Here is a 26,599-nt window from a genome sequence, read left to right as displayed (position 1 = left end):
TTAGCCACAACTCTCCAATCTCACTAGCCCTAAGAAATGACTCATTTTATCTCACATTTGCCTATTCTTAGCATTTCATATAAATGCAGTCATATAATATTATTACATAGTAGTCTATGACTGGCTTGTTTGACTTGGCTTGTGTTTTCAGGGTTCAAGTATATGGTAGAATCTATCAGTACTTCATTTGTTGTTGAATAATATTTCATTGTATGGATACACCACATTTCATTTAGTCATCAGTTGGTATGTTTTCAAGTTATTTCTACTTTGGGGCTATTTTGAATAACAATGCTGTGAACATTCATATACAAGTTTTTGTGTGGACATATTTTTGTCCTATTAAAATATACCTAGAAATGGAATATACTTAGAAATAGAACTCTTTGTTGAACCATTTGAGGAACAACCAGACTGTTTTCTAAAGCATTTGTACTATTTTACATTCCCATCAGCTATGTATGAATTCCAGCCTTTCCATAAACTCACCAGTATTTGTTATTACCTGTCCTTTCTATTGTCGCTATCCTAATAGGTGTGAAGTGTTAGCACACTGTGGTTTACAGTTTCCTGACACGTGATGAGGTTGAGCTTCTTTTTGTGTGCTTACTGGCCATTTGTGTATCTTGCTTGGATATTTATCCACTTTGATCCTTTACCCATTTTTAAATTGAGTTACTTGTCTTTTTATTGTTGAGTTATAATCATTCCCAACAATATGTGTGTTGGTGAGTATACTTCTTCTCTGTCTGTTCTGTTCCAATGATCTGTTTCCCACCTTTGTGGCAGTACTACATGTTTTAATAACTGTTGGTTTATAATGAATAGTGAATTAGTGTAGTATAAATCCTCAAACTTTATTCTTCTTTACCAACATCATTTTGGCCATTCTAGGTCCTTAACATTATCTGTAAATTTTCAGGATCAGTTTTTCAATTTCTCAGGGAAAAGTCTCCTGGGATTTTGATTGACATTACATTGAATCTGTAAATCAATATGGGGATAATTAACATCTTAATATCAAATTTTCTGCCCAATATCAAGTCTTCTGCCCATAACTGCTATGTGTGTGTATGTGTCCTTTTTTTTTAATTTAGGTCTTTAATTTTCTCAGCAGTATATTATAGTTTTCAGTTTACAGGTCTTGTGCATCTTATATCACTTTCCTAAGTATTGTATTTTTTATTGCTTTCTCATTCATATATTTGTACTGAAACTGATGATTGTTGTTTGCTAGTGTATAGAATACAGTTGACCTTTGTATATTGATCTTGTATTCTACCACCTAGTTAGCCCTATGTGCTTATTATTTCTAGTAGTTTTTTGTAGATATTAATAGGATTTTCTAAATAGGTGGTGAGAAAATTTATGAACACAGTTTTTTTTTTCTTTCTTTCCAGTCTTGTTAGCCTTTTATTCATTTTTCTCACCATTTGCAATAGCTAGAATGCAATACAATGTTGAATGGATGTGGTGAGGGTAGATATCTTTGTCTTGGAGGAACCATGCTACTAGGAGAACAGCATTCAGTCTTGAACTGTTAGTATGATGCTCATTGTACTTTTTCTGTGGATGCCTTTTATCACATTGAGAAACTTCCTTCTGTTCCTAGTTTGCATCGGGAATGGATATTGGATTTTGTTAAATATTTTTCTACTTTTATTGAGATGATCATGTGGTTTTCCTTTTTTTATTAATCTGCTGAATTAAACTGATTTATTTTAAAATATTAAAGCAACTTTGCATTCCTGCAATATATCCTACTTGATCATGATTTTTTTATCTTTTTACTCTATCTGTAGTCCTCACTTTGAGAGATACTTAGTTCACTGAAACATGTCCATGTCAGAATCATGTCGTATCTTTTCATGGTTCCTTGGATATCATGAAGCAGAGACATGATTTCAAAATGCATGAATTTGAGTGAACTCGGTATCGGGCAAAGCATAATCTGAATCTACTGTTGAATTTGATTTTCTAGAATTTTGTTAAGATTTTTTATATCTGTGTTCATGAAGAATATTGGTCTATAGTTCTCTTCATAATATCTTGGTCTAATCTGATGTATATAATGTGGCTTCATGGACTATTTTCTCAAGAGTTTGTGTAGAACTGTTATTATTTCTTTAAATTTTTGGTAGAATTCATCATTCAAACCATTTTTACCTGAAGTTTTTCAGGGTTTTTTAGAAGGCTTAAAATTACAATTCAGATTTCCTTATCTTCTGAATTAGCATTGGTTGCTTGTGGCTTCCAAGGAATTTGTTCATTTCATCTAACTTATCTATTATATTGGCATGAAATTTTCATAACATTCCTTTATTATTCCTTTAATATCAGTAAAATCTGTTGTGATGTTACCTGTCTCATTTTTGTTATTTGTAATTTCTGTCTTCTCTCTTTTTTAAAAAAATAACCATTCTAATTGGAAGTTTATTAGTTTTAAAACTGTTCTTCCCAAAGAAACTGACTTTTGGTTTTATTGATTTTTACTGTTTTTCTGTTCTTCACTTCACTGCTTTCCTCTTTGTTACTGTTTCCTTTCTTCTACTTATTTTAAATTTTATTTGCTTTTAAATGTCGAGTTTCTTAGGATCATTGATTTGAAATCTTTCTTCTTTTCTAATAAAGTGTTTAGTGCTATAAATTTCCCCTTAACACTGGTTTAGTGACATACTGCAGATCTTGCTGTGCTGTCTTTATTTTCATTCACTTCAAAGTACTTTGTGATTTCTCTTCTGCTTTCTTCTTTTGCTCATATTTATTTAGTCGTGTTAAATTTCCAAATATTTGGAGATTTTCCAGATATCTTTTATTGATTTCTTTTTTTTCTACTCTTCCAGTTTTATGAGACATAACTGACATATACTGACATTATGTAAGTTTAAGGTTTATGGTATTATTTGATAAATGTATATGTTGGAAAATGTTTACTACATTGAGGTAGTTCAGTTCAGTCACTCAGTCATGTCCAACTATGCAACTCCATGGACTGCAGCACGCCAGGCTTCCTTGTCCATCACCAACTCCCGGAGCTTAATCAAACTCATGTCCATCAAGTCAGTGATGCCATCCAACCATCTCATCCTCTGTTCTCCCCTTCTCCTCCCTCCATCAATCTTTCAAAGCATCAGGGTTTTTTCCAGTGAATCAGTTCTTCACATCAGGTGGCCAAAGTACTGGAGTTTCAGCTTCAACATCAGTCCTTCCAGTGAATATTCAGGACTGATTTCCTTGAGGATGGACTGGTTTGATCTCCTTGCAGTCCAAGAGACTCTCAAGAGTCTTCTCCAACCACAGTTCAAAAGCATCGGTTCTTCAGTGCTCAGCTTTCTTTATAGTACAACTCTCACATCCATACATGAGTACTGGAAAAACCAAGGCTTTGACTAGATGGAACTTTATGGACAAAGTAATGTCTCTGCTTTTTAATATGCTGTCTAGGTTGGTCATAACTCTCCTTCCAAGGAGTAAGCGTCTTTTAATTTTTCATGGCTGCGATCACAATTTGCAGTGATTTTGGAACCCAAAAAAATATTCTGTTTCCATTGTTTCTCCATCTATTCGCCATGAAGTGATGGGACCAGATGCCATGATCTTAGTTTTCTGAATGTTGAATTTCAAGCCAACTTTTTCACTCTCCTCTTTCACTTTCATCAAGAAGCTCGTTAGTTCTTCACTTTGTGCCATAAGGGTGGTGTCATCTGTATATCTGAGGTTATTGATATTTCTCCCAGAAATCTTGATTCCAGCTTGTGCTTCATCCAGCCTGGCATTTCACATGATGTACTCTGCATGTAAGTTAAATAAGCAGGGTGACAATATACAGCCTTGATATACTCTTTTTCCGATTTGGAACCAGTCTGTTGTTCCATGTCCAGTTCTAACTGTTTCTTCTTGACCTGCATACAGATTTCTCAGGAGGCAGGGAAGGTGGTCTGGTGTTCCCATGTCTTGAAGGATTTTCCACAGTTTGTTGTGACCCACACAAAGGCTATGGCATAGGCAATAAAGCAATAGTACATATTTTTCTGGAACTCTCTTTTTTGATGATCCAAAGGATGTTGGCAATTTGATCTCTGGTTCCTCTGCCTTTTCTAAATCCAGCTTGACATTTTTAAGTTCACATACTATTGAAGCCTGGCTTGGAGAATTTTGAGCATTACTTTTCTAGTGAGAGATGAATGCAATTGTACGGTAGTTGGAACATTCTTTGGTATTGCCTTTCTTTGGGCTTGGAATGAAAACTAACCATTTCCAGTCCTGTGGCCACTGCTGAGTTTTCCAAATTTCCAAATATGCTGGCATATCGAGTGCAGCACTTTCACAGGATCATCTTTTAGGATTTGAAATACTTCAGCTGGAATTCCTTCACCTCCACTAACTTTGTTTGTAGTGGTGCTTCCTAAGCCCTGTTTGACTTGGCATTGAAGGATGTCTGGCCCTAGGTGAGTGATCACACCACTGTGATTATCTGAGTCATGAAGATCTTTTTTGTATAGTTCTTCTGTGTATTCTTGCCACCTCTAATATCTTCTGCTTCTGTTAGGTGCATACCATTTCTGTCCATTATTGTGCCCATCTTTGCATGAAATGTTCCCTTGGTATCTAATTTTCTTGAAGAGATCTCTAGTCTTTCCCATTCTGTTGTTTTCCTCTATTTCTTTGCATTGATCACTTCAGAAATCTTTCTTATCTCTCCTTGCTATTCTTTGGAATTCTGCATCCAAATGGGTATATCTTTCCTTTTCTCCTTTGCCTTCCACTTTTCTTCTTTTCATAGCTATTTGTAAGGCCTCCTCAAACAACCATTTTGCCTTTTTGCATTTCTTTTTCTTGGGAATGGTTTTGATCACACCTTCCTGTACAATATCACAAACTTCCATCTGTAGTTCTTCAGGCTGTCAGATCTAATCCCTTAATCTACTTGTCACTTCCACTGTATAATCGTAAGGGATTTGATTTAGGTCAAACCTGAATGATCTAGTGATTTTCCCTACTTTCTTCAATTTAAGTCTGAATTTGCAATAATATATTATCTCACATAATTGCCATTTTCTTCTTAATATGGTTAAAACGTTAACGCATAGCAGCTTTCTTGATGGCTCAGATAGTAAAAAATCCATCTGCAATGCAGGAGATCTGGGTTTGATCCCAGGTTGGGAAGATCCCCTGGAGGAGGGTATGGCAATCCACGCCAGTATTCTTGCCTGGAGAATCCCCATGGACAGAGGAGCCTGGCAGGCTACAGTCCATGGGGTCTCAAAGAGTTGGACATGACTGAGCAACTCAGCACAGCACATAGTATTATTAACTGTAGTCACCATGCCATACGTTGGATCCCCTGAACTTAATCATCTTATAACTGAAAGTTGGTGCCCTTTGACCAACATCTCCCCATTTCCCCCGCCCTTCAGCCACTGGCAACCACCATCCCACTCTCTGTTTCTGTAAGTTCATACCACATATAAGCAATATCATACAGTGTTTGTCTTTCTGCATCTGATTTATTTCACTTAGCATAATGTCCTCTAGGTTCATCCATGTTGTCACAATGGCAGAATTTTCTTCTGTTCTTTAAGGCTTAATATTCCAGTATATGTGTATACCACATTTTCTTTATTCATTCCTCCATTAATGGACACTTAGATTGTTTTCATATCTTGACTGTTTTTGCTACAACAAACATGTGAGTTTAACTCTCTTTGAGTTCTTGATTTCAATTATTTTCAATATATATCCAGAAGTGGGATTGCTATATGGTAGTTCAGTTTTTAGTTTTTTGAGGAAGCTTTGTATTTTACATCTGCTTATTCATTACCAGCATATTGAAAAGCAGAGACATTGCTTTGCCAACAAAGGTCCAATATAGTCAAAGCTATGGACATGACTGTTTTTCCAATAGTCATGTATGGATGTGAGAGTTGGACCATAAGGAAGGCTGAGTGCTGAAGAACTGATGCTTTTGAACTGTGGAGTTGGAGAAGACTCTTGAGAGTCCCTTGGACTTCAAGGAGATCAAACCAATCAATCCTAAAGGAAGTCAATCCTGAATATTCATTGGAGGGACTGATGCTGAAGCTGAAGCTCCAATAGTTTGGGCACCTGATGCAAAGACCTGACCATTAAAAGAGACCCTGATGCTGGGAAAGATTGAAGGCAGGAGGAGAAGAGGATGACAGGACAGAATCGTTGCATGGCACCACCAACTCAATGGACATGAGTTTGAGCAAGCTCTGGGAGATGGTGAAGGACAGGGAAGCCTGGCGTGCTGCAGACCATGAGGTTGAAAAGAATAGGACACAACTGAGCAACTGAACAACAAAATATCATTAACAGGCCTTCAAGGTGGCTCACTGGTAAAGAATCCATCTACCAGTACAGGAGACACAGGAGTTGGGGGTTCGTTCCCTGGGTTGTAAAGATCCCCTGGACAAGGAAATGATCACTCACTCCAATATTCTTGCCTGGGAAATTCCATGGTAGTGGAGCCTGGCAGGCTACAGTCCATGGGGTTGCAAAGAGTCAGATATGACTTAGCGACTAAACAACAATGTCTTTAACACTACACTGTGTTGTTTAATTATCAGTTATCTTTAAAGAGACTTAAATAACGGAAAATTTTTCTATTTGCCTGCGTATTTCACATTTTCACTGCTCATCATTTATTTTTGTAAGTGCACATACTCCTCTGGTGTTTTTTTCTATCTGCCTGATAGATTGTCTTTAACATTTATTATAGTACATAAGAAAAATATTGGCATAAATGAGTATATATGTATTATTATAGGGCTTCCCTGGTAGCTTAGATGGTAACGAATTTGCCTGCAATGCAGGAGACCCCGTTTTGATCCCTGAGTTGGGAAGATCCCCTGGAGAATATGATCCACTCCAGTAGTCTTGCCTAAAGAATTCCACGGACAGAGGAGCCTGTTAGGCTACAGTCCATAGTGTCACAAAGAGTCAGGTACGACTAAGTGACTAACACTTTCACTTTCATGTATTATTAATCATTTAGTTAAAGAAACCATACATTAAAAAGCAAAATAAAAGGCTGGGGTGACATGTTTGGAACATATCAGAATAATAACATCACATATAATAATAACAGCAGATATTGAAAATGTTCTTTGCTATGTTCTGGGCACTATATTAAACCATAAACCATTTATCATTTATTTTCTCGTTTAATCCTTACAACAGCCATTTTAGGTAATGTACTGTTTTTACCCTCATTTTACAAGTAAAAATATGAGAATCCCAGGTAGGGGCTAATGCTCTTAACAATCAGAGATCTAAATACCAATAATTAAAAAAATTAAAGTGCCAGTTCTTAAAAGAAATATGAATAGATAATAAACATAAAGGTAATACTCAGCATCTCTCATAATCAGGAAAGTGAGATACTTTTTCATTTACCCAATTGGCAAAAATAAGCAGTGTTACTAATATTGGCAGGATAAGAAAGATTACTTGTATACTACTAGACGTATAAATTGGTACATTTTTTAGAAGACCATTTAGCTTTCCCCGTTGATATTTAAAATATGCATATCCTTTGACTAGATGACTTTATTTGGAAACCCTTATACAGATTCTCAATGAAAAATAATGTGTGTGTGTGTGTGTGTGTGTGTGTCTAATGGGGAACAGTTGAAGACAACCTGATTATCAGTATCAGGGTGTTAAAACCGAATGATGACTTAGGTATATAATGGAGTAAGCATTGAAAAGGACATGCATGTGGGGAAACAGGCAGCTTGATGTTCTGCTGCTGAGGAATATAAATTGGTACAACTTGTCTGGGGGGAATGTTCAAAATAGACATCAAAAGTCCTCATTCAGATTGTATCCCTTTTCCCCATGCGTATGCTATATTATTGAGTAGAAAGAAAAATACTGCAGAATCATACATATAGTAGAACTCAATTGGGGTTGGTTTTTGTTGTTGTTGTTGTTTTTGAAGGATATATGTACTTAAATTTTCTATGTTCCCAGAAGAAGGTTTGGAAAGATGCTCACTATATTGTCAACAGTGATTATCCGTGTAAAGAAAAGATCTAAACTTTTTTAATGCCTCTATTGCTTAAATTTTATAATAACTTTTGAAATAATTTTTTTTTAAGTTATATTGGCTGTAATTGTGTAATTGCCAGAAAACATAGAGCAATTGACTCAAAGAAGCAAGACCATTTCCCCCCAAGGATTTCCAAACCTAATGAATCAGTATTGTGTCTTCTTGGGCTTAAATGGAATTTTATTTTTATAGATGTGGGGCTCTACCTATAGGGCTCAGTAGAGCTTAAAAGAACTGAAATTTTTCAGACCGCATGTTGCTGAATACAAGACAAACCTGTTTAGTGAGCATGTAGCCAAGAACTGTGATATGTAGCATTTGTAATCTTTGCAAATTCATATCCGAAGTTAAAATGACATATTAAATTATTCAACTGCAATTAGAGTTTTTGTTGCAGGTTACATTGTGTATTTGAAACTATGGCTAGAGTTGTAATACAATAATGAAATCCTTGCATCCCATTTTGCAAAGGGAAACCAGAGGCAAGTGCTCACTCAGAGTGCTGCCAGTGTGATGCATTGGTCACAGAAGATTGTAGAAAGGCTGCACTGGCTCCCAGGGGTTAAGACTCAGCGCCTTCACTGCCGTGGGCCCAGGTTCAATCCCTGCTCAGAAATCCAAGATCCCACAAGCTGCATGGCGTATCCAAAAAGAGAAAAGTCACCTTGATCACTGGTTCTCATGTTTTAATAGTATTTAATAACAAAATAGAGTAGTCTTCATTTCTGTGAAATATGTAGTAAAATTGTTTAGCTAGAAAGGTAGGATGGGTAAATACCTGTTAAAAGGTATTAGGCTGGTGCAAAAGTAATTGCAGTGTTAAATTGTTGAACTTTGCCATTTGATAGTGGAATATATTCTTAAATAAATGTGATTATGTTATACATCATTCTAATGTGCATTTCTTGCTTTATGTATTTTGCTAATGAAATATTGCTGTTTATTTTATATGTATTTTAGGCTAGGGAAATGATGTTAGACAAAAAGCAAATTGGAGCGATTTTCTTATTCAAGTTCAAAATGGGTCATAAAGCAGCAGAGACAACTCGCAACATCAACAGTGCATTTGGCCCAGGAACTGCTAATGAACATACAATGCAGTGATGGCTCAAGAAGTTTTGCAAAGGAGACGAGCGCAGTGCCTGGCCATTGGAAGTTGACAGTGACCAACTGAGAGAAGCATCAAAGCTGATCCTCTTTCAACTACACAAGACGTTGCTGAAGGACTCAACATTGACCATTCTATGATCGTTTGGCATTTGAAGCAAATTGAAAAGGTGAAAAAGCTTAATAAGTGGGTGCCTCATGAGCTGGCCACAAACCAAAAAATTGTTGTTTAGAAGTGTCGTCTTCTCTTATTCTAGGCAACAGCAACAAACTATTTCTCGATCAGATTATGAAGTGTGATGAAAAACAGATTTTAATACACCAACCAGTGTCCACCAGCTCAATAGCTAGACTGAGAAGAAGCTCCAAAGCACTTCTCAAAGCCAAACTTGCACTGAAAAAAGGGTCATGGTCACTGTTTGGTGGTCTGCTGCCAATCTGATCCACTACAGCTTTCTGAATTTCAGCGAAACCATTACACCTGAGAAGTATGCTCAGCAAATTGATGAGATGCACCAGAAAATGCAGCACTGCGGCCAGCATTGGTCAACAGAAAGGGCTCAATTCTCCACGACAATGACTGACCACACGTCACACAACCAACACTTCAAAAGTTGAACTAATATGAAGTTTTGCCTCATCTGCCATATTCTCTTGACCTCTCGCCAATCGACTACCACTTCTTCAAGCATCTCGACAACCTTTTGCAGGGGAAAATGCTTCCACAAGCAGCAGGAGGCGGAAAAGGCTTTCCAAGGATTTGTCAATTCCCAAAGCACAGATTTTTATACTACAGGAATAAGCAAACGTATTTCTTGTTGGCACAAATGTTTTGATTGAAATGGCTCCTGTTTTTATTAATAAAGATATGTTTGAGCCTAATTATAATGATTTAAAATCCAGAGTCCAAAACTACTATTACGTTTGCACCAACCTAACATTACAAAATAGAATTTTAAAATCAGTTATTAGACAGGAGACAAAGTAGAAATTATTTTTCCTTCTAGTGGAAGAACATTATTATATGTTAGGTCTTGATCAAAGCCAACTCAAAATTTTCCATGTAAATGTTATAATCTATAAGTTTAAACTATTTGCATTAAAATTTTTTAACTAGGAATATAATGTGAAGCCAATCATATATTAAGTACATCAAATGAATATTTTGTTTGTGTTCATTACTCTCTTGAACACTAAAAAATTTACCTTTCTTACAATAGAACTTTCTTTTCTAAAATGCCCAAACCCAAAATAATATTTTCACATGAAAAAAGAAATCTGTCTTGATAGTTTTATTTAAAATAATTATTAGAGAAAATTGAACAGTAATAAAATTTAAACATTTTAGCTTATTTTTTTTTAATTTTTTTAAATTTATTTGATTAGAGGCTAATTACTTTACAATATTGTATTGGTTTTGCCATACATCAACATGAATCCGCCACGGGTGTACACGTGTTCCCAATCCTGAACCACCCCCCCACCTCCCTCCCCATACTATCCCCCTGGGTCATCCCAATGCACCAGCCCCAAGCATCCTGTATCCTGCATCAAACCTGGATTGGTGATTCGTTTCTTATATGATATTATACATGTTGCAATGCCATTCTTCCCAAATCATCCCACACACACACAGAGTCCAAAAGACTGTTCTATACATCTTTGTCTCTTTTGCTGTCTCACATACAGGGTTATCGTTACCATCTTTCTAAATTCCATATATATGCGTTAGTATCCTGTATTGGTGTTTTTCTTTCTGGCTTACTTCACTCTGTATAATAGGCTCCATTTTCATCCACCTCATTAGAACTGATTCAAATGTATTCTTTTTAATGGCTGAGTAATATTCCATTGTGTATATGTACCACAGCTGTGTTATCCATGTAACATAAAGGGACATGAAGGAATGTAAGTATTAGAAAATGCCTAATACAGGAGTATAATCTCACTATTTACTGAAGTTACTTCTGTATTTAAAGAAAATATTTTTACATGGCATGGTGTTACACTACATAAATAAGAGTGATGATAGTATAAACACTTTTACTAAGACTGAACTGGATGGCAGGAATTGTTCTAAGTGCTTTGCAGTCAGTATTTCATTTATTTTTTATAACAATTCTATAAGTACTTATTACTCAGCTTACAAATAAGGATCTGAGTCTTCAAGAGGTGAAATAACTTTTTTGAGGTCACATAACTGCTAAATGACAGAAACATAATTTGAATCCAGGTAGTCTGATTCTAAAATCTAAATTCATAAGCACATTGCCTATAGAGTAAGATTTTCAAAAGGGAGGACTTCATAGCTATGCAAAATACAATGCTTTTTTTTTTTCCTATCTTTTATCTGAGAGGTGCTCAGCCTACTATCCATCTGGGAAGCTAAAATTCTATCATTGTAGACTTACTGCTTTGGGTTTGTAAGACTTCAGGATGTCAGAAATCTCCAGTTAAAATGCAAGTATTCACCTGAGGAATTATACACATCTAATGGGATTATGACAGTGTCCAGGAACTCAGTAATGAAACATGGGTTCACTGGCTGTGGAGCAGCAAAGGAGAGCAGAGAGATAGACTTGGAAACCAAACAAGGAGAGAGAGAGGCCAACGACTAACTAACCTGAGGATTTTTGCCAAAGGCTGAAAAAGGATAGCCAACAATTTAAGCTTTTTATGGCTCGGGACAGCAATTATTAAGACATTGAGATTTGTTTCCTATTTCTTCAGTATAGACCATTTACCATCTCTTTGATTCTAGGAAATACAGCACAGCTGATACTAGTCAGCATTGATATGTTTTATTATTAACTAAATACCTCTGCTTTGTCTCACAGCAATCAGCAGGCCTTTTTACTGGAGAATGTCCCTTGTACTAACGCAAGCTGTGAGGGGGCGCATCGTATGTTTAAAGTCTACTGGGAGCTGATGGACCTAAACCAAATCAGAGATGCGGTGGTTGCCACCTTCTTTGACATTTACGAAGATGTGAGTTCAGAGCTCTTCTGTGTGTTCAGAATCTAATTGCCTTCTACCTTGTCTCACTTTCACTTCACCCTATTTAACCAGACAATAGATGAGATAATGAAAGCAAACGAGTTAATTAAAGAAAACCCCTTTTAATGTTAAATGACAGAAAGAACAAATTAATTGATACCACTGGCTGATCAGAACAGTGAAATATGAAAGCGTCTTTATCTCATTTTATGCCTGTTTAGGTGAAACCACTAGAGAATTATGCTCATGGCAGTTGTGCATGTGCTCAAATAGAGAAAACAACAGCCGACAGATGACAGACCCTTAAACCTTAGCAGGATCACAGAAGAATGAGTTCGGTGTGTAGTCTCTCTTAACCAGTGAGCTAGAGGTGGCATCTATTGCCCCAGATTCTTGTGACTGTCCTCAGTTCCAGGTGGCCTGGGAAAGGCACACAGGGTCCTGGTTTTCTTCTTTCTAACGTCAAAAGCCAGTTTTGGGGGAAAAAGTAAATTCTGATAAAAATGCGTTAAATTCCAGAGTTAATATGTCACAATATATCTTTGTAAAATAACTTGATTATTTTAAAAAGTTAAATCTCCATCAGGACAATTATGTCCAACACTAACCCAGTTGGTTTTGTTTGGCTTTTTGTAGGAGGCTGATCTTCAATTACAAGTATCTTCCAGGTGCTTGTTTTCCTCTGTGTCTCTGCTACCAGCTCTTGTATTGTTTCACTTTTTATAAGCAATTTCCAAGCATAAAAGTAATTGGGTAAAAATATAACGAGGAAAAATCAATAGAATTAACTGTAAATCAGCTTTTAATTTCTGTACATAAAAAAAAAACCATAGATGAAATTTAAAATTGCATCTAAATCTAGGAGATAAATTAGCTATGAAAGAGTTAAATAATTAACATTCTTAACATGCGTGTGTGCGTGCTAAGTGGCTTCAATCAGGTCCAACTCTTTGTAACCCTATGGAATGTAGCCTGCCAGGTTCCTCTGTCCATTGGATTCTCCAGACAAGAATACTGGAGTGGGTGGCCATGGCTGCCTCCAGGGGATCGTCCCAACCCAGGGATCAAACCCATGTCTCTTATATCTCCTTCAATGGCAGACAGATTCTTTACCACTAGCACCACCTGGGAAGCTCACATTCATAACAGGCTGTGCTGCGCTTTGTCACTCAGTCGTGTCTGACCCTTTGCAAGCCCATGGACCATAGTCTCAGCCAGGCTCTTGTGTCCTTAGGGAGTCTTCAGGCAAGAAGACTAGAGTGGGTTGCCATGTCCTCCTCCAGGGTATCTTCCCAACTCAGGGATCAAACCCAGGTCTCCAGCATTGTAGGTGGATTCTTTATCATCTGAGCCACCAGGGAAGCCCACATCCATAACGTAAAAAGGGTTTATTCAAACTGATACAAGTCACCAGAAACTCCCACTGGAAAAACAACATGATTAAGTCAATTTACAGAAGAAAAAAAAAGATGAGAGTAAAAAAAAGCTAACATGAAATATGGATCCTCCCTGTAGCTCAGACGGTAAAGAATCCGCTTCTAAAGAATTCTATTTAGAAAATAGATTCTATTTTTTAAATCCTTAACAATTACAATTCAGGAGCCCTAGGTTCGATCCCTGGGTTGGGAAGATCCCCTGGAGAAAAAAATGGCAATCCACTCCAGTATTTTTGCCTGGAGAATCCCATGAATAGAGGAGCTTGGCGGGCTATAGTTCGTGGGGTCGCAAAGAGTCAGACACGACTGGGTAACTAATACTAACTAACTAACATGTGAAAAGATATGATAAATGATTGACCTCATTAAGAGTTAGCAGAATGAAAGTTTAAATGAGCACCTTTTTTACCCCCAATAAAATTAGCAAAGCTTTCCACTTCTTTAGGAAAAAACATAAGAAGCAGCACAAATAAAAAGTTACCTTCTTTCTCTGTTGATTGGAAACACTTCAGTAGTTCATGTCAAAGGCCTTTAAAAATTAATGCATGGGGCTTCCATAGTAGATCAATGGTAAAGAATCCTCTTGCCAATGCAGGAGACATGGGTTTGATCCCTGATCTGGGAAGATCCAACATGCTGTGGCGCAACTAATCTCAAGTGCCACAACTACGGATCCCGTGCTCTAGAGCCTGGGAGCCACAACTGCTGAAACCCTCACAACCTAGAACTTGTGCTCCACCACAAGAGAAGCTACCACAATAAGAAGCCTGTACACCGCCCGCGACTGGAGAGTAGCTGTGGTGTGCAGGCTGTCTGCAATGAGAGAAAAGCCCACACAGCAACAGAGACCCAGCACCATGAATAAGAGATAAATAAGTTTTATTTTTTTTTAATTCATGCAGATATGCCTGGAAGGAAATACAGAAGAGTAACATTTATCTTCAGAGATTTAAATTACAGTTTTTTTAAATTTTTATTTATCTTTAATATTCTAGGTTTTATATTTTTAATAGTATCTTTATTTTAAATATCAAGTTGAATAAGTAAGGTCTGTATTTACATGATAAACATGTCATACATTTTCATCATTTTTTTCAGTCAGTCCAGTAGTTTCTTACCATTTTTATGTTTTTTCCAGGGAATCTTGGACATTGTAGTACTAAGCAAAGGGTATACAAAGAGTGATTTTGCCATCCATACCCTAAAAAATAACTTTGAAGCAGATGCTTATTTTGTTAAAGTCATCGGTGAGTATTTGTTTTATATGCTTTATTATTAACATCTGATTTTGTATTCTGTCAATGCACATTTTCCAAAGAGTAAAACATGCTTCTGTGTAACAACTCTCCAAAGCAGACAGATCACCTTCAGTACAACGCAACCACCCGTTCAAATTTGCCATCTGTTCCACCAGTGGCTTTTTCCTTTCTGATGCGGAGGCTGTTCAGGAATACTACTGTCACATCTGCTCCAGTCTGGAACAGTTCCTTTTCATGCCCTTAGCAGTTGTAAAGAATACAGGCCTGCATTCTGTAGTGTAATCCTTTATCTTCCTTACCCAGTTCAAGATACACATTCTTTGCAGAAACATCACGACATAGAATTTGGTGGAACCTATGCTGTGGCCTTTCGATGCATCATGTCAAGAAATGCATGATGTTGCCCTGCCCCACCACCATGATGATACCCTTGATCCTCTGGTCATCTTGATGACTGCTAGTTTTTCCACCTTAAATTAACTTTTCCCCTTGATAATTAGTGTTTTGTGGACAGGTATTCTGATACTTAATGTACTTTCTGCATATCAGGTTTTTACCAGTTTTAGAATCCACTGACAACTCCTGCTTAAATCAGCCTTCTATGTGACTGTTGTCAACGAGTAGTTCTCTGTTTCCAGGGCTCCTGCATTTTTCAGTTGGCATTCTACTCTACATCTGCCATCTCCTCCACCTAACACTTACGTTCATCATAGAGATCCTGAACATGTTGTGTTAAGTGTGTGTCTAGGTATTTTATTTTCTTTGACATGATTATAAATGCCACTGTGTTTTTAAGTTTAGTTTCCACATACTTCTTTTTAGTGTATAGAAACACAGTTGACTTTTGTGTGTTGATCTTATACACTGCAACCTTGCTCAACTCACTTATTAGTTCCAGGGCGATTTTTTTAATTTTTATTCTGTGTAACTTTATTTTTTTCTAAACTTTTTATTTTGTATGGGGTATAGCTGATTAACAATGTTGTGATAGTTTCAAGTGAACAGCCATGGGACTCAGCCATACATACACAAGTATCCATTCTCCTCCAAACTCCCCTCCTATCCAGGTTGCCATAGAACATTGAACAGAGTTCCCTATACTATACAATAGGCCCTTGTTGGTTATCCACTTTGAATATAGCAGTGTGTACATGTCCATCCCAAACTCCCTGACCCTTCCCCCACATCCTTCCCTCTGGCAACCATAAGTTCATTATCTTAAGTCTGTGAGTCTCTGTTTTGTAAGTAAGCTCATTTGTATCCTTTATTTTTAGAGTCCACATATAAGGAATGTCATATGATATTTCTCCTTCTCTGTCTGCCTTACTTCACTTAGCATGACAATCTCTAGGTCCATCAGTGTTGCTGCAAATGGCATTACTTCGTTCTTTTTAATGGCCAAGTAATACTCCATTGTATATATCTACCACATCTTCTTTATCCATTCTTCTGTCAGTGGACATTTAGGTTGTTTCCATGCCTTGGTTACTGTAAACAGTGTTGCAGTGAACACTGGGGTATATATATCTTTTCAGATCATGTTTTTCTTCAGATATACGCCCAGGAGTGGGATTGCAGGGTCATATAGTAACTCGGTTTTTAGTTTTTTAAGGAACTTCCATACTGTTCTCCATAGTAGCTGAACCAATTTACAGTCCCACCAACAGCATAGGAGGGTTCCCTTCTCTCCATACCCTCTCCACCATTTATTGTTTTTGGGTTTTTTGATGATAGCCATTCTGGTAGGTGTGAGGTGATATCTCATTTTAGTTTTGATTTGCATTTATCTAATAATCAGAGATGTTGAATATCTTCTCATGTGCCTCTTGGCCATCTATATGTCTTGTTTGGAGAAATGTCTATTTAGGGCTTCTGCACAGGCAGAAGGATATAAAATTATCCTTCTATCTGTGCCCTTACTGATTCCCACAACAGCACAGATCCATAGAATGCTCTTCAGACAGGAGACTTTCTGTGCTACAGAATTGGAGGGGTTCCCTAGCTCCCCTGAATCAGAACTAGCTCCTAGCTCTAATTTTTTTCCTCTTATTCCTGTCAGCTTTTAGAGCTTCTCATTCTGATTCTACTAATACTTAGCACAAATTTCTAACAAACATATGTGAACCTGTATTTCCTTGGATTGTTAAAATTTTAACAGTATTTTCACCTTTCACTTCCCAAATAAGATGAGACCTTTCAAAAGCTTTTGTCCCCTGCCTCCTTCCAGATTTTGTTGAAATAATGTGGAAATTTATTTCTGAATGATTGACTTAGTTTTACCTTTTTTTTTTTTTTTGAAGGATAATTGCTTTACAGAATTTTGTTGTTTTCTGTCAAATATCAACATGAATCAGCCATAGGTGTACATATGTGCCCTCCCTCTTGAACCTCCCTCCCATCTCACTCCCCATCCCACCCCTCTAGGTTGATACAGAGCCCCTATTTGAGTTCCCTGAGACTTAACAGCAAATTCCCATTGACTGTCTATTTAACATATGGTAATGTAAGTTTCCATGTTATTCTCTCCGTACATCTCACCCTCTCCTCCCCTCTCCCCATGTCCATAGTCTTTCTCTATGTCTCTTTCTCCACTGCTGCCTTGCAAATAAATTCATCAGTACCATCTTTCTAGATTCCATATATATATACATTAGTATGCAATATTTATCTTTCTCTTTCTGACTTACTTCACTCTGTATAATAGGCTCTGGGTTCATCCACCTCATTAGAACTGACTCAAATGTGTTCCTTTTTAAGGCTGAGTAATATTCCATTGTGTATATGTACCACAACTTCTTTATCCATTCATCTGTCAGTGGACATGTAGATTGCTTCCATGTTCTAGCTATTGTAAATAATGCTGCAATGAATATTGAGGTACATGTGTCTTTATCAACTTTGGTTTCCTCAGGGTATATGCCTGGGAGTCGGATTGCTGGGTCATATGGTGGTTTTATTCCTAGTTTTTTAAGGAATTTCCATACCGTCTTCCATAGTGGCAGTATCAATTTACATCCCCACCAACAGTACAAGAGTGTTCCCTTTTCTCCACACCCTCTCCAACATTTATTGTTTGTAGGCTTTTTGATGATGGCCATTCTAATTGGTGTGAGGTGATACCTCATTGTAGTTTTGATTTGCATTTCTCTAATAATGAGCAATGTTGAGCATCTTTTCATATGTTTGTTAGCCATCTGTTTGACAAAATTCAGCACCCATTTATGATTAAAACTCTTCAAAAAATGGGCATAGAAGGAACCTACCTCAACATAGTAAAGGCCATATATGATAAGCCCACAGGAAACATTATTCTCAGTGGTAAAAAACTGAAAGCATTCCCGCTAACATCAGGAACAAGACAAGGGTGTCCACTCTCACCACTGTTATTCAACAAGTTTTGGAAGTCCTGGCTACAGCAATTAGAGAAGAAAAAAAAAGGAAAGGAATCCAGATTGGAAAAGGAGAAGTAAAGCTCTCACTGTTTGCAGATGACATGATACTATACATAGAAAACCCTAAAGATAGTATCAGAAAATTACTAGAGCTAATCAGTGAATTTAACAAAGTCACAGGATACAGAATCAATACACAGAAATCACTTGCATTCCTATATACTAACAATGAAAAAGCAGAAAGAGAAATTAAGGACTTAATCCCATTCGCAACAGAAAGAATAAAATATCTAGGATAAACGTACCTAAGAAGACAAAAGAATGTATATAGAAAATTATAAGACACTGATGAAAGAAATCAAAGACAACATAAACAGATAGATAGTCCATGTTCCTGGTTAGGAAGAATCAGTATTGTGAAAATGACTATACTGCCAAATGCAATTGCCTCAATGCTATCCCAGTCAAATTACCAATGGCATTTTTCATAGAACTAGAACAAAATATTTCACAACTCATATGGTTTTACCTTTTGTACCTTCTATTTTCTAAATCTTTAACAATTTATAGCCGTGTTAGCAATGATCGTTCAAACTTAACAAGTTACTAGCTTTACTGTCACCATATACTTATATACCACGTTTGCTGCTGCTGCTAAGTCGCTTCAGTCGTGTCCGACTCTGTGCGACCCCATAGATGGCAGCCCACCAGGCTCCCCCGTCCCTGGGATTCTCCAGGCAAGAACACTGGAGTGGGTTGCCATTTCCTTCTCCAATGCATGAAAGTGAAAGTGAAGACACTCAGTTGTGTCTGACTCCTCGCGACCCCATGGACTGCAGCCCACCAGGCTCCTCCATCCATGGGATTTTCCAGGCAAGAGTACTGGAGTGGGGTGCCATTACCTTTCTTCATTCAAATTCTGGAGTGTTTCTTCAAGAGATTTTCAGAAAGGTATACATAGGTTAATATATTTTTGGAGTACTAGTATGTTTTAAAATATCTTTTATTAAGCATAGAATTTTTTAATTTAAAAATTTTAATTTAAATTAATTTTTAACTTAATTTAAAAAATGAATGAAAGATAGGTAATCAATAACAGATAAAAAGTTTTCTATATACAGTCTAAAATAATGTCTAAATGACAAGAATGACTGAAATGGGAGTCTTTATTTCACATGTGTCATTTGATTATGACATTTGCTTTGTATTCATGTGTTTTAAAGAAACAAAAACTAAAGACATTTTCAGAGAAATGAATGTGAATAGCCACCCATAATCCAGGCAAGGATTTTTCATTTCAAATGTTACTAAAACCATTATACAGTATTGACCTTTAGTTTTGACTTTCTATCATTCTTCTCCCAACCTGTACATTTATTTAGTGTGACAGTATTTATGCACAATTACTGCAGTTTTCTTTGAGTTTTGGCATTTGTGTAAAGTAGCTAATGTAAACTGAATCACAAAACCAGAAGTGAAAGTTTTATACTTGAAATATCTTTAAGTGTGGTTTAGCATGAAATGTTAAGGTCCTGAGCATTGTCATTTTAAGGAAAACTTACAGATTTTACATCCCATTGGTCATGTTTTAAGCTAATTTAATAACCAATAATGCACACAGCTCATTAAACATTTTAATTGCAGTTTTTCATTTAACTGTGACTAGGCTGTCTTCTTAAATTTCATTAATCGTTTTTAAACACCTTTGGTTTTTAAAGTCTAGGGGTATTAGAAATTACTTTTTAGAACAGTTTATTTAAAGGGGTATTATAAAATGCTATAATAAATCTCTTTAGACCTTTATGATGTGGTTATAAATACTAATAAATTATAAAAGTTGATGAAGTTGTTAAAAATCCTTAAACTAGACCTGGATCAACCAAGGTCACCTAGTTAGTAGGAAAAACATTTATTTGCAACTTAAAATGAAAAACATTATGTTGAGATTTGACAGGAAACAACAAAATTCTATAAAGCAATTATCCTTCAATTAAAAAATAAATAAATTTTAAGAAAAGAAAAAAATGAGATACTTCAAAACTAAAGAGTTAAAAAAGAGTTCTTGATATCAAGAAGCTCACAGTGGCCAAAAAAAAAAAACACACAAATAGTAGGAGGCTGAAATTATATACCAGTATCTGTCCTGTTGGGGCTTCCAAGTTGGCTCAGTGGTGAAGAATCTGCTTGCCAATACAAGAAACATGTGTTTGATCCCTGGGTCAGGAAGATTCCCTGGAGAAGGAAATGGCAACCCACTCCAGTATTCTTGCCTGGGAAATCCTATGGACAGAGAAGCCTGGAGGGCTTCAGTCCATGGGGTCGCAAAAGAGTCAGAACACAACTTACCAACTTGTTCAGTTGCTCAGTCAAATAAACTATCTATCAGTAAGAATCGATTAAATTATGTTGTATCCATACTGTTTTGTTGTTCAGTTGCTAAGTCATGTCCGACTCTGCAATCCCATGGATTGCAGCACGCCAGGCTTCCTTGTCTCTCACCATCTCCCAAGAGCTTGCTCAAACTCATGTCAGTGATGCATTCCAACCATCTCGTCCTCTATCGTCCCCTTCTCTTGCCTTCAGTCTTTCCCAGCATCAGGGTCTTTTCATTAAGTAAACAACAACAACAACAAAAGCTATGCTGTTAAATTTCCCTTTCCCATAATGGGCCCTTTTATGTGTTTTAGCTGTTCCCAGTTTTTGTTATAGTTGCTTATGAAAAATGTTTTACTGTACTTATGTGTGCTCAGACATTCACTCAGCACTGTCAAGACTCTTTGCGACCCCATACCTGATGTGAAGAACTGACTCATTTGAAAAGACCCTGATGCTGGGGAAGATTGAAGGCGGGAGGAGAAGGGGACGACAGAAGATGAGATAGTTGGATGGCATCACCGACTTAATGGACATGAGTTTGAGTAAACTCCGGGAGTTGGTGATGGACAGGGAGGCCTAGTGTGCTGTAGTCCATGGGGTCGTAAAAAGTCGGACACGACTGAGCAACTGAACTGAACTGAACTGAAATGATCAGCCCCCAGGTTCCTTTGCCTGTGGGATTCTCCTGGCAAAAATACTGGAGTTGGGGGCAATTTTCTCCTCCAGGGGATCTTCCTAACCCAACATTTCCTCCTCCAGGGGATCTTCCTGACACCAGGATCAAAACTGCAACTCTTAACATCTCCTGCAGTGGCAGACAAATTCTTTACCACTGGTGCCACCTGGGAAGGACTTTATTATACTTATAGCCACATGTTTTAAACAAAAAATTTAACTGTTCCACTTGTAGGAATTGAGCTTTTACTCTATAATAATAACTTCTACCTTGGAACATTTAGGAGTTGTTTGTTTTGTTTTGTTTTCTAACTAAAGCACAAAGGATGGAATTTTTATTTTGATGTCACTGAGGAAATTACATTCTTGCACTGATTTAATTCACTATTGGTACTTTTTACTTGTTCCTCAGCTTGACATTTGGAGTCTTAAAATAGTAATTTCAGAGTGACATTTATAAAAACATTTCCTTTTGATTATGTAAGAGACTTTTAAGGCATTATTCTTTTTTATTTGTAAATTTTTAATTTGGTATTTATTTTGCTTTTTCATTATAAAAATAAGGGCAGCCTATTGTGAAAACATTTGGAAAGTCTGGAAAAGTATTAATATTTTTTAAAAGCTGTGATCTTTTTACCACTTATTAGATACAACTATTCTGAACACTGAGCATTCTGCTAGTTCCTAAAGTTTCAAAAGTACATGCAGCAATGAAAGCTGATGCTTTTAAATCCTGGAATCCATAATGATAGAATCTATAATTTATTTTAAAAGACAAACAAGAGTAGCTAATATTTATTGTTTATCATGTGCCAGGTCCTCTGTGTATTTTGTGTGTGTTATCTCATATAATAATACCTATACATGATAATTTTTAATGACAATATATGTGAAGTATAACTTTTCAAAATATTATAATCTTACATATTCTATAAGGAGAAAGAGAAAGTACAAAATTTAGCTTACAAAACAACAAGTTATACTTCTGGTTCTTTTCTTCATTTCTGACTTTAGAGAGCATGTGTCATCCATGATCCAGCCTCATTCATTCAGACTCTGCCTGTTCAAGGCTCCCACTTTTCTAGATAATTTTCTTGTATGTGAGCAGACTTATACAAAGTGAAAGTGAAGTTGCTGTATCATGTCCGACTCTTTATGACCCCGTGGACTGTAGCCTACCAGGCTCCTCAGTCCATGGAATTTTCCAGGCAAGAGTACTGGAGTGGGTTGCCATTTCCTTCTCCAGGGGATCTTCCCAACCCAGGGATCGAACGCGGGTCTCCCGCACTGCAGGCAGACACTTTACTGTCTGAGCCACAAGAACCCTTTAAAACCAGACTATTTCCCTCTGTGCCAGGTCAGAGTATTAAGCACCCGAAGCAAGATAGATCCCATTTGGAATGATAGGATTTGGAAGCTTTTGTAAACCTTATAAATTGTTTTAAAACAAGGAAAGGTGAAGTGATTTGCATTGGCTCACACTTAATGAAATATCCTATACTGCATGATTAGAAAGCCTAAAAAGAGCTGAACTTCAGGTTTTTAGCCAGTGTTAGTATCAGGTAGTTACTTTGGGATTTGTTCTTGGTGAGTACTAATGACCTGTATAGATTTTAGTATGATTAATCTGATATGTACTGAAACTGACAACAACAAAAATCCTGTTAATAACAGAAAATGAACTACTAACACATATAAAATGTATGCTATATTGTGTTTCTCAGCAACATTTGATTCAGTTCTTTCTTTGTTTTTGAAGAAATTACATCTAATTATAATATGTTTAAACATTAAAGCTATGTTTAAACCATACTGTGAACCTGTCACATTAATATACTGACTAAGATGAGAAGAGAAATGAAAATAAAAATTTTCCTTTTATAGCCTATTATTTGAAGAAACCTAATGCTTTTCAGACTTTTTTAAAATTGTATTAGTTCAAGGGAGAAAGACAGTAAGATGTATGTATGTGAGTAGGTGTGTTCCTTTTTTTCTAATGGTAAAACTAAAGGAGGGTCACAGAGGGATTTAGAGATAAAGCCAAAGCTAAGTAAAATTTCAGTGTTCCTTAACAAAAGCAGTATAATGGCTGAAAATAGCCAAAGACATTTTTTTTTCTGCCTTACGTCAAACGTGCATAGTGAATGCAGCCCAGAAATGATACAGTCTAAATATGCCTTTCCTGCTGCAGTACCCATATAGATGTCCCTGGAAAAAAAGTCAGGTTGTTTCATAGTGAAATAATAATTTCAGGCTAAGAACAAGTTAACCTTTGTTTGGGAGTTCTGCATTCCTAATTAAACAGTTATCAATATTATCAACAATATTAAACAATAAACATTCTTAATTAAACAATAACGTTAATTAATTATTAACAATAACATTAATTAATTGTGTTAATTAACACAATATCTGAAGGAATAAGTATTATTCCTTCTTGTGTCTTTAGTTGCAAAACCCAAGAAAATGCATATTCTATCTGTATTATGTAGACAACTTTTTATAAGACATACATGTGTGCAGACACACCTCAGAGATACTCAGGTACTTGCTTACAGATGACTGCAATAAGTGAGTATCACAATAATGTGGGTTAACAAGCTTTTTGGTTTCCCAGTGCCTGTGAAAATTATGTTTATATTATGCTTTATTAACTGTTCAACATCATTATGTCTTAAAAAATTATAACTGTACTTAAAAAATATTTTATTGTTAAATTTTGCTAAGCATCATCTGAACTTTCAGCAAGTCATAGTAATAACATCAAATACCACAGATCATTGTAATAAATGATAAAGCTTGAAACATTGTACCAAAATGTGACACAGAGACACAAAGTGAGCAAATGCTGATAGAACAACGGCCCTGACAGATTTGCTTGACACAAGGTTGCCACAGATCTTCAATTTATTTTATAAAAAAAAACAATATCTGAGAAGTGTAATAATGCAAATCTCAGTAAACCAAGATATACCTATATAATATATATGACATATGTATGATATGTATATCTATGATACATTTAAATCTTCTCATTATGATCCTATTTCACACTATTACAGTGTGAAACTTCAAATTTAATAGAGGAAGTCTTGTTAAAAACAAAAATAGATACAGGAACTCAATTTTTATCTTGCTATATATAAAATGAAAGAGACTCATGTAATTTCGAATAAATACTCTCAACTATGCTAAACAAAACACAGACATTTTATCTTGTACAGAAAATAAAATAATTCAGTGGTTCATTGATTTCCCATCTTATATAAATATAGGATAATGTGTTTTTTAAATGAGTTAGTGTCTAGTGACCACCTGGTCTTTCAAAAGAGTGTCATTCCCTTTCTGACCTTGAGTAATGTACTGGCCCAAGCTTCAGTTTCTGCTCTTGAAGAAAAAAGGGTGGGAGGAGGAGGGTAATTAGACTTACTTCACAGCCTTGCTGTGAGGATTAAGGTAGAGCATATATGAAACTTCAGCATATGAACTTTGGGGGCGGGGTGGTACAAACATTCAGTCCATGACAATGGATTATAATAAGTTGGTAACAGTATCTGGATAGTTCGGTTAAAGTGATTTTTATTTTCTCCTTTTTCCTTCTCTATATTTTTAAATTTTTTCTCAAATAACATATGTTATTATAGAAAAGTATTCACAAATATATATAGTAAGTGAATGGTAGATTAGTGGTAGCTTTGGGCCAGGGGTGGGAATGGGGCATGACAGCTGAAAGGTACAGGGTTTCTTTATTGTGATGAAAACTGATTGTGTTGATGATTGCACAATTCTAGGAATTTACTAAAAACCACTGAATAGGACCCTTTGAACGGGTGAATGCTCCGGTGTGTGAATTATATCTCAGTAAAGTTGCTACAAAAATGAATGTATGAAGGGAGTTTTGGAAATACTGTAGATCTGTTTATTAGCACTTACAGTCACTATATCCAGCATCTTCTCCCACATTTGCACATTATTGTCTTCACTTTGACTGCTACTTAGTTTTTCTCAGTGAGGATCTATCTTATGTAGCAATCATCTATTGCTGTCAACTTGGAAGAGGAAGATGTACGCATGTAAAAATAGCTAAAGAACAGTGAAAAGAACTTTATACTCAAATGTTGAATGGAACTATATGTATATAAGATTATTAAGATCAAAGAAGTCTTCTGTGAAGATGATAGTTGAGAACCTAGATCCTTGACAGATGGTTAAGGTTTGGAAAAACCAAAATGAGTAGTGGTATAACATTCTAGGAAGGAGAGGCCGTGATCATAGTAATAAAGAATGAGCAGATAGAAAGAAGTAGAAACTAACTCACCTCCATGTACTGTGTTGAAGATTAATAAGAGAGAATATTGATAGTATCATTGATAAATGGGCACCTATGGCAAAGAAAAGATTTTGTCAGTGACCCAATAACTACAGAGACTTACTGAATTAATCAAGATTCTCCAGAAAAACAACATCAGTAGAATACAGAAAAAGAGAAAGATTTATTGTAGGGAATTAATTAATAAAGTTATGGAAGCTGGCACATCCAAAATCTGCAGAGCCAATGCCCATTTTGAGTCACAAGGCCAGCAGGCAGCTGTAGAACCAGGAAGAATGGTGTCCAGTTCATCGGGCAGGAAAAGGTGATGTTCTAGTTTGAAGACCCATCAGGCAGGAGGCTTCTTCCTCAGGAGACGTCAGTCTTTTGCTCTATTCACCTGGGTGGATGAGGCCCACACATTATGAAAAACAATCCGCTTTACCCAGTTTACTGATTAAATGTTAATCTTATCTGAAAACACCCTCACAGACACACCTAGTTGGCACATAAAATTATCTGTCACACTTACTATTTAAATTCTCCATCAAAAAAGTCTGTGATCAAGTGTGCTGATAAAGAAGATGAATTTTACAGCAATGTTCAGAAGAAAAAAATAGATGTTCATTAAAAAAATTAATGTTCTGACCTGAGGGCTTTGACAAGAGTAACCACCTAGGAGTACAGACATCTAGGTGTGAGCTGACAAGACAGTGGAAATACAGTTGTAGCAATGGGTGTTCAGGTGTATAGCTTGATAAGATTTTACACAGGTACCTTCCCTTATAGCCACACTCCAATCAAAATAAAATATTTCCATACCCAAGAAGGGTCCCTTCCTTATATTCCCTGCAGAAGTATAACCACTGTTCTGATCTCTGTCACCACAGTTTTTCCTTTTCTAGTTGTCATATAAATGTAATCATATAGTATATACTCTTTGTGTCTGACTTCTTTTAATACTGTATCTC

General features: G+C 36.3%; 1 protein-coding gene and 1 long non-coding RNA gene across 2 annotated transcripts in view; one reads left to right on the top strand and one right to left on the bottom strand.

The window, feature by feature from the left end:
• Nucleotides 1-26,599, top strand: part of ITFG1 (integrin alpha FG-GAP repeat containing 1) — a 313,498-nt gene that overhangs the window by 223,354 nt on the left and 63,545 nt on the right. The window contains exons 11-12 of the mRNA XM_006062755.3: nt 12,022-12,172; nt 14,756-14,864. Coding sequence (XP_006062817.3) covers nt 12,022-12,172; nt 14,756-14,864 — 260 coding nt within the window. The remainder of the gene's footprint in view (nt 1-12,021; nt 12,173-14,755; nt 14,865-26,599) is intronic.
• The window catches only part of LOC112580379, an 80,404-nt gene continuing 79,600 nt past the window's right edge, over nt 25,796-26,599 (bottom strand). The window contains exon 3 of the long non-coding RNA XR_003104765.2: nt 25,796-26,028. This is a non-coding gene — a long non-coding RNA (uncharacterized LOC112580379). The remainder of the gene's footprint in view (nt 26,029-26,599) is intronic.

Source organism: Bubalus bubalis, chromosome 18 (assembly GCF_019923935.1).
Source record: "Bubalus bubalis isolate 160015118507 breed Murrah chromosome 18, NDDB_SH_1, whole genome shotgun sequence".
In the NCBI taxonomy this organism is placed as follows: Eukaryota; Metazoa; Chordata; class Mammalia; order Artiodactyla; family Bovidae; genus Bubalus; species Bubalus bubalis.
This window is presented reverse-complemented; position numbering and strand designations above follow the sequence as displayed.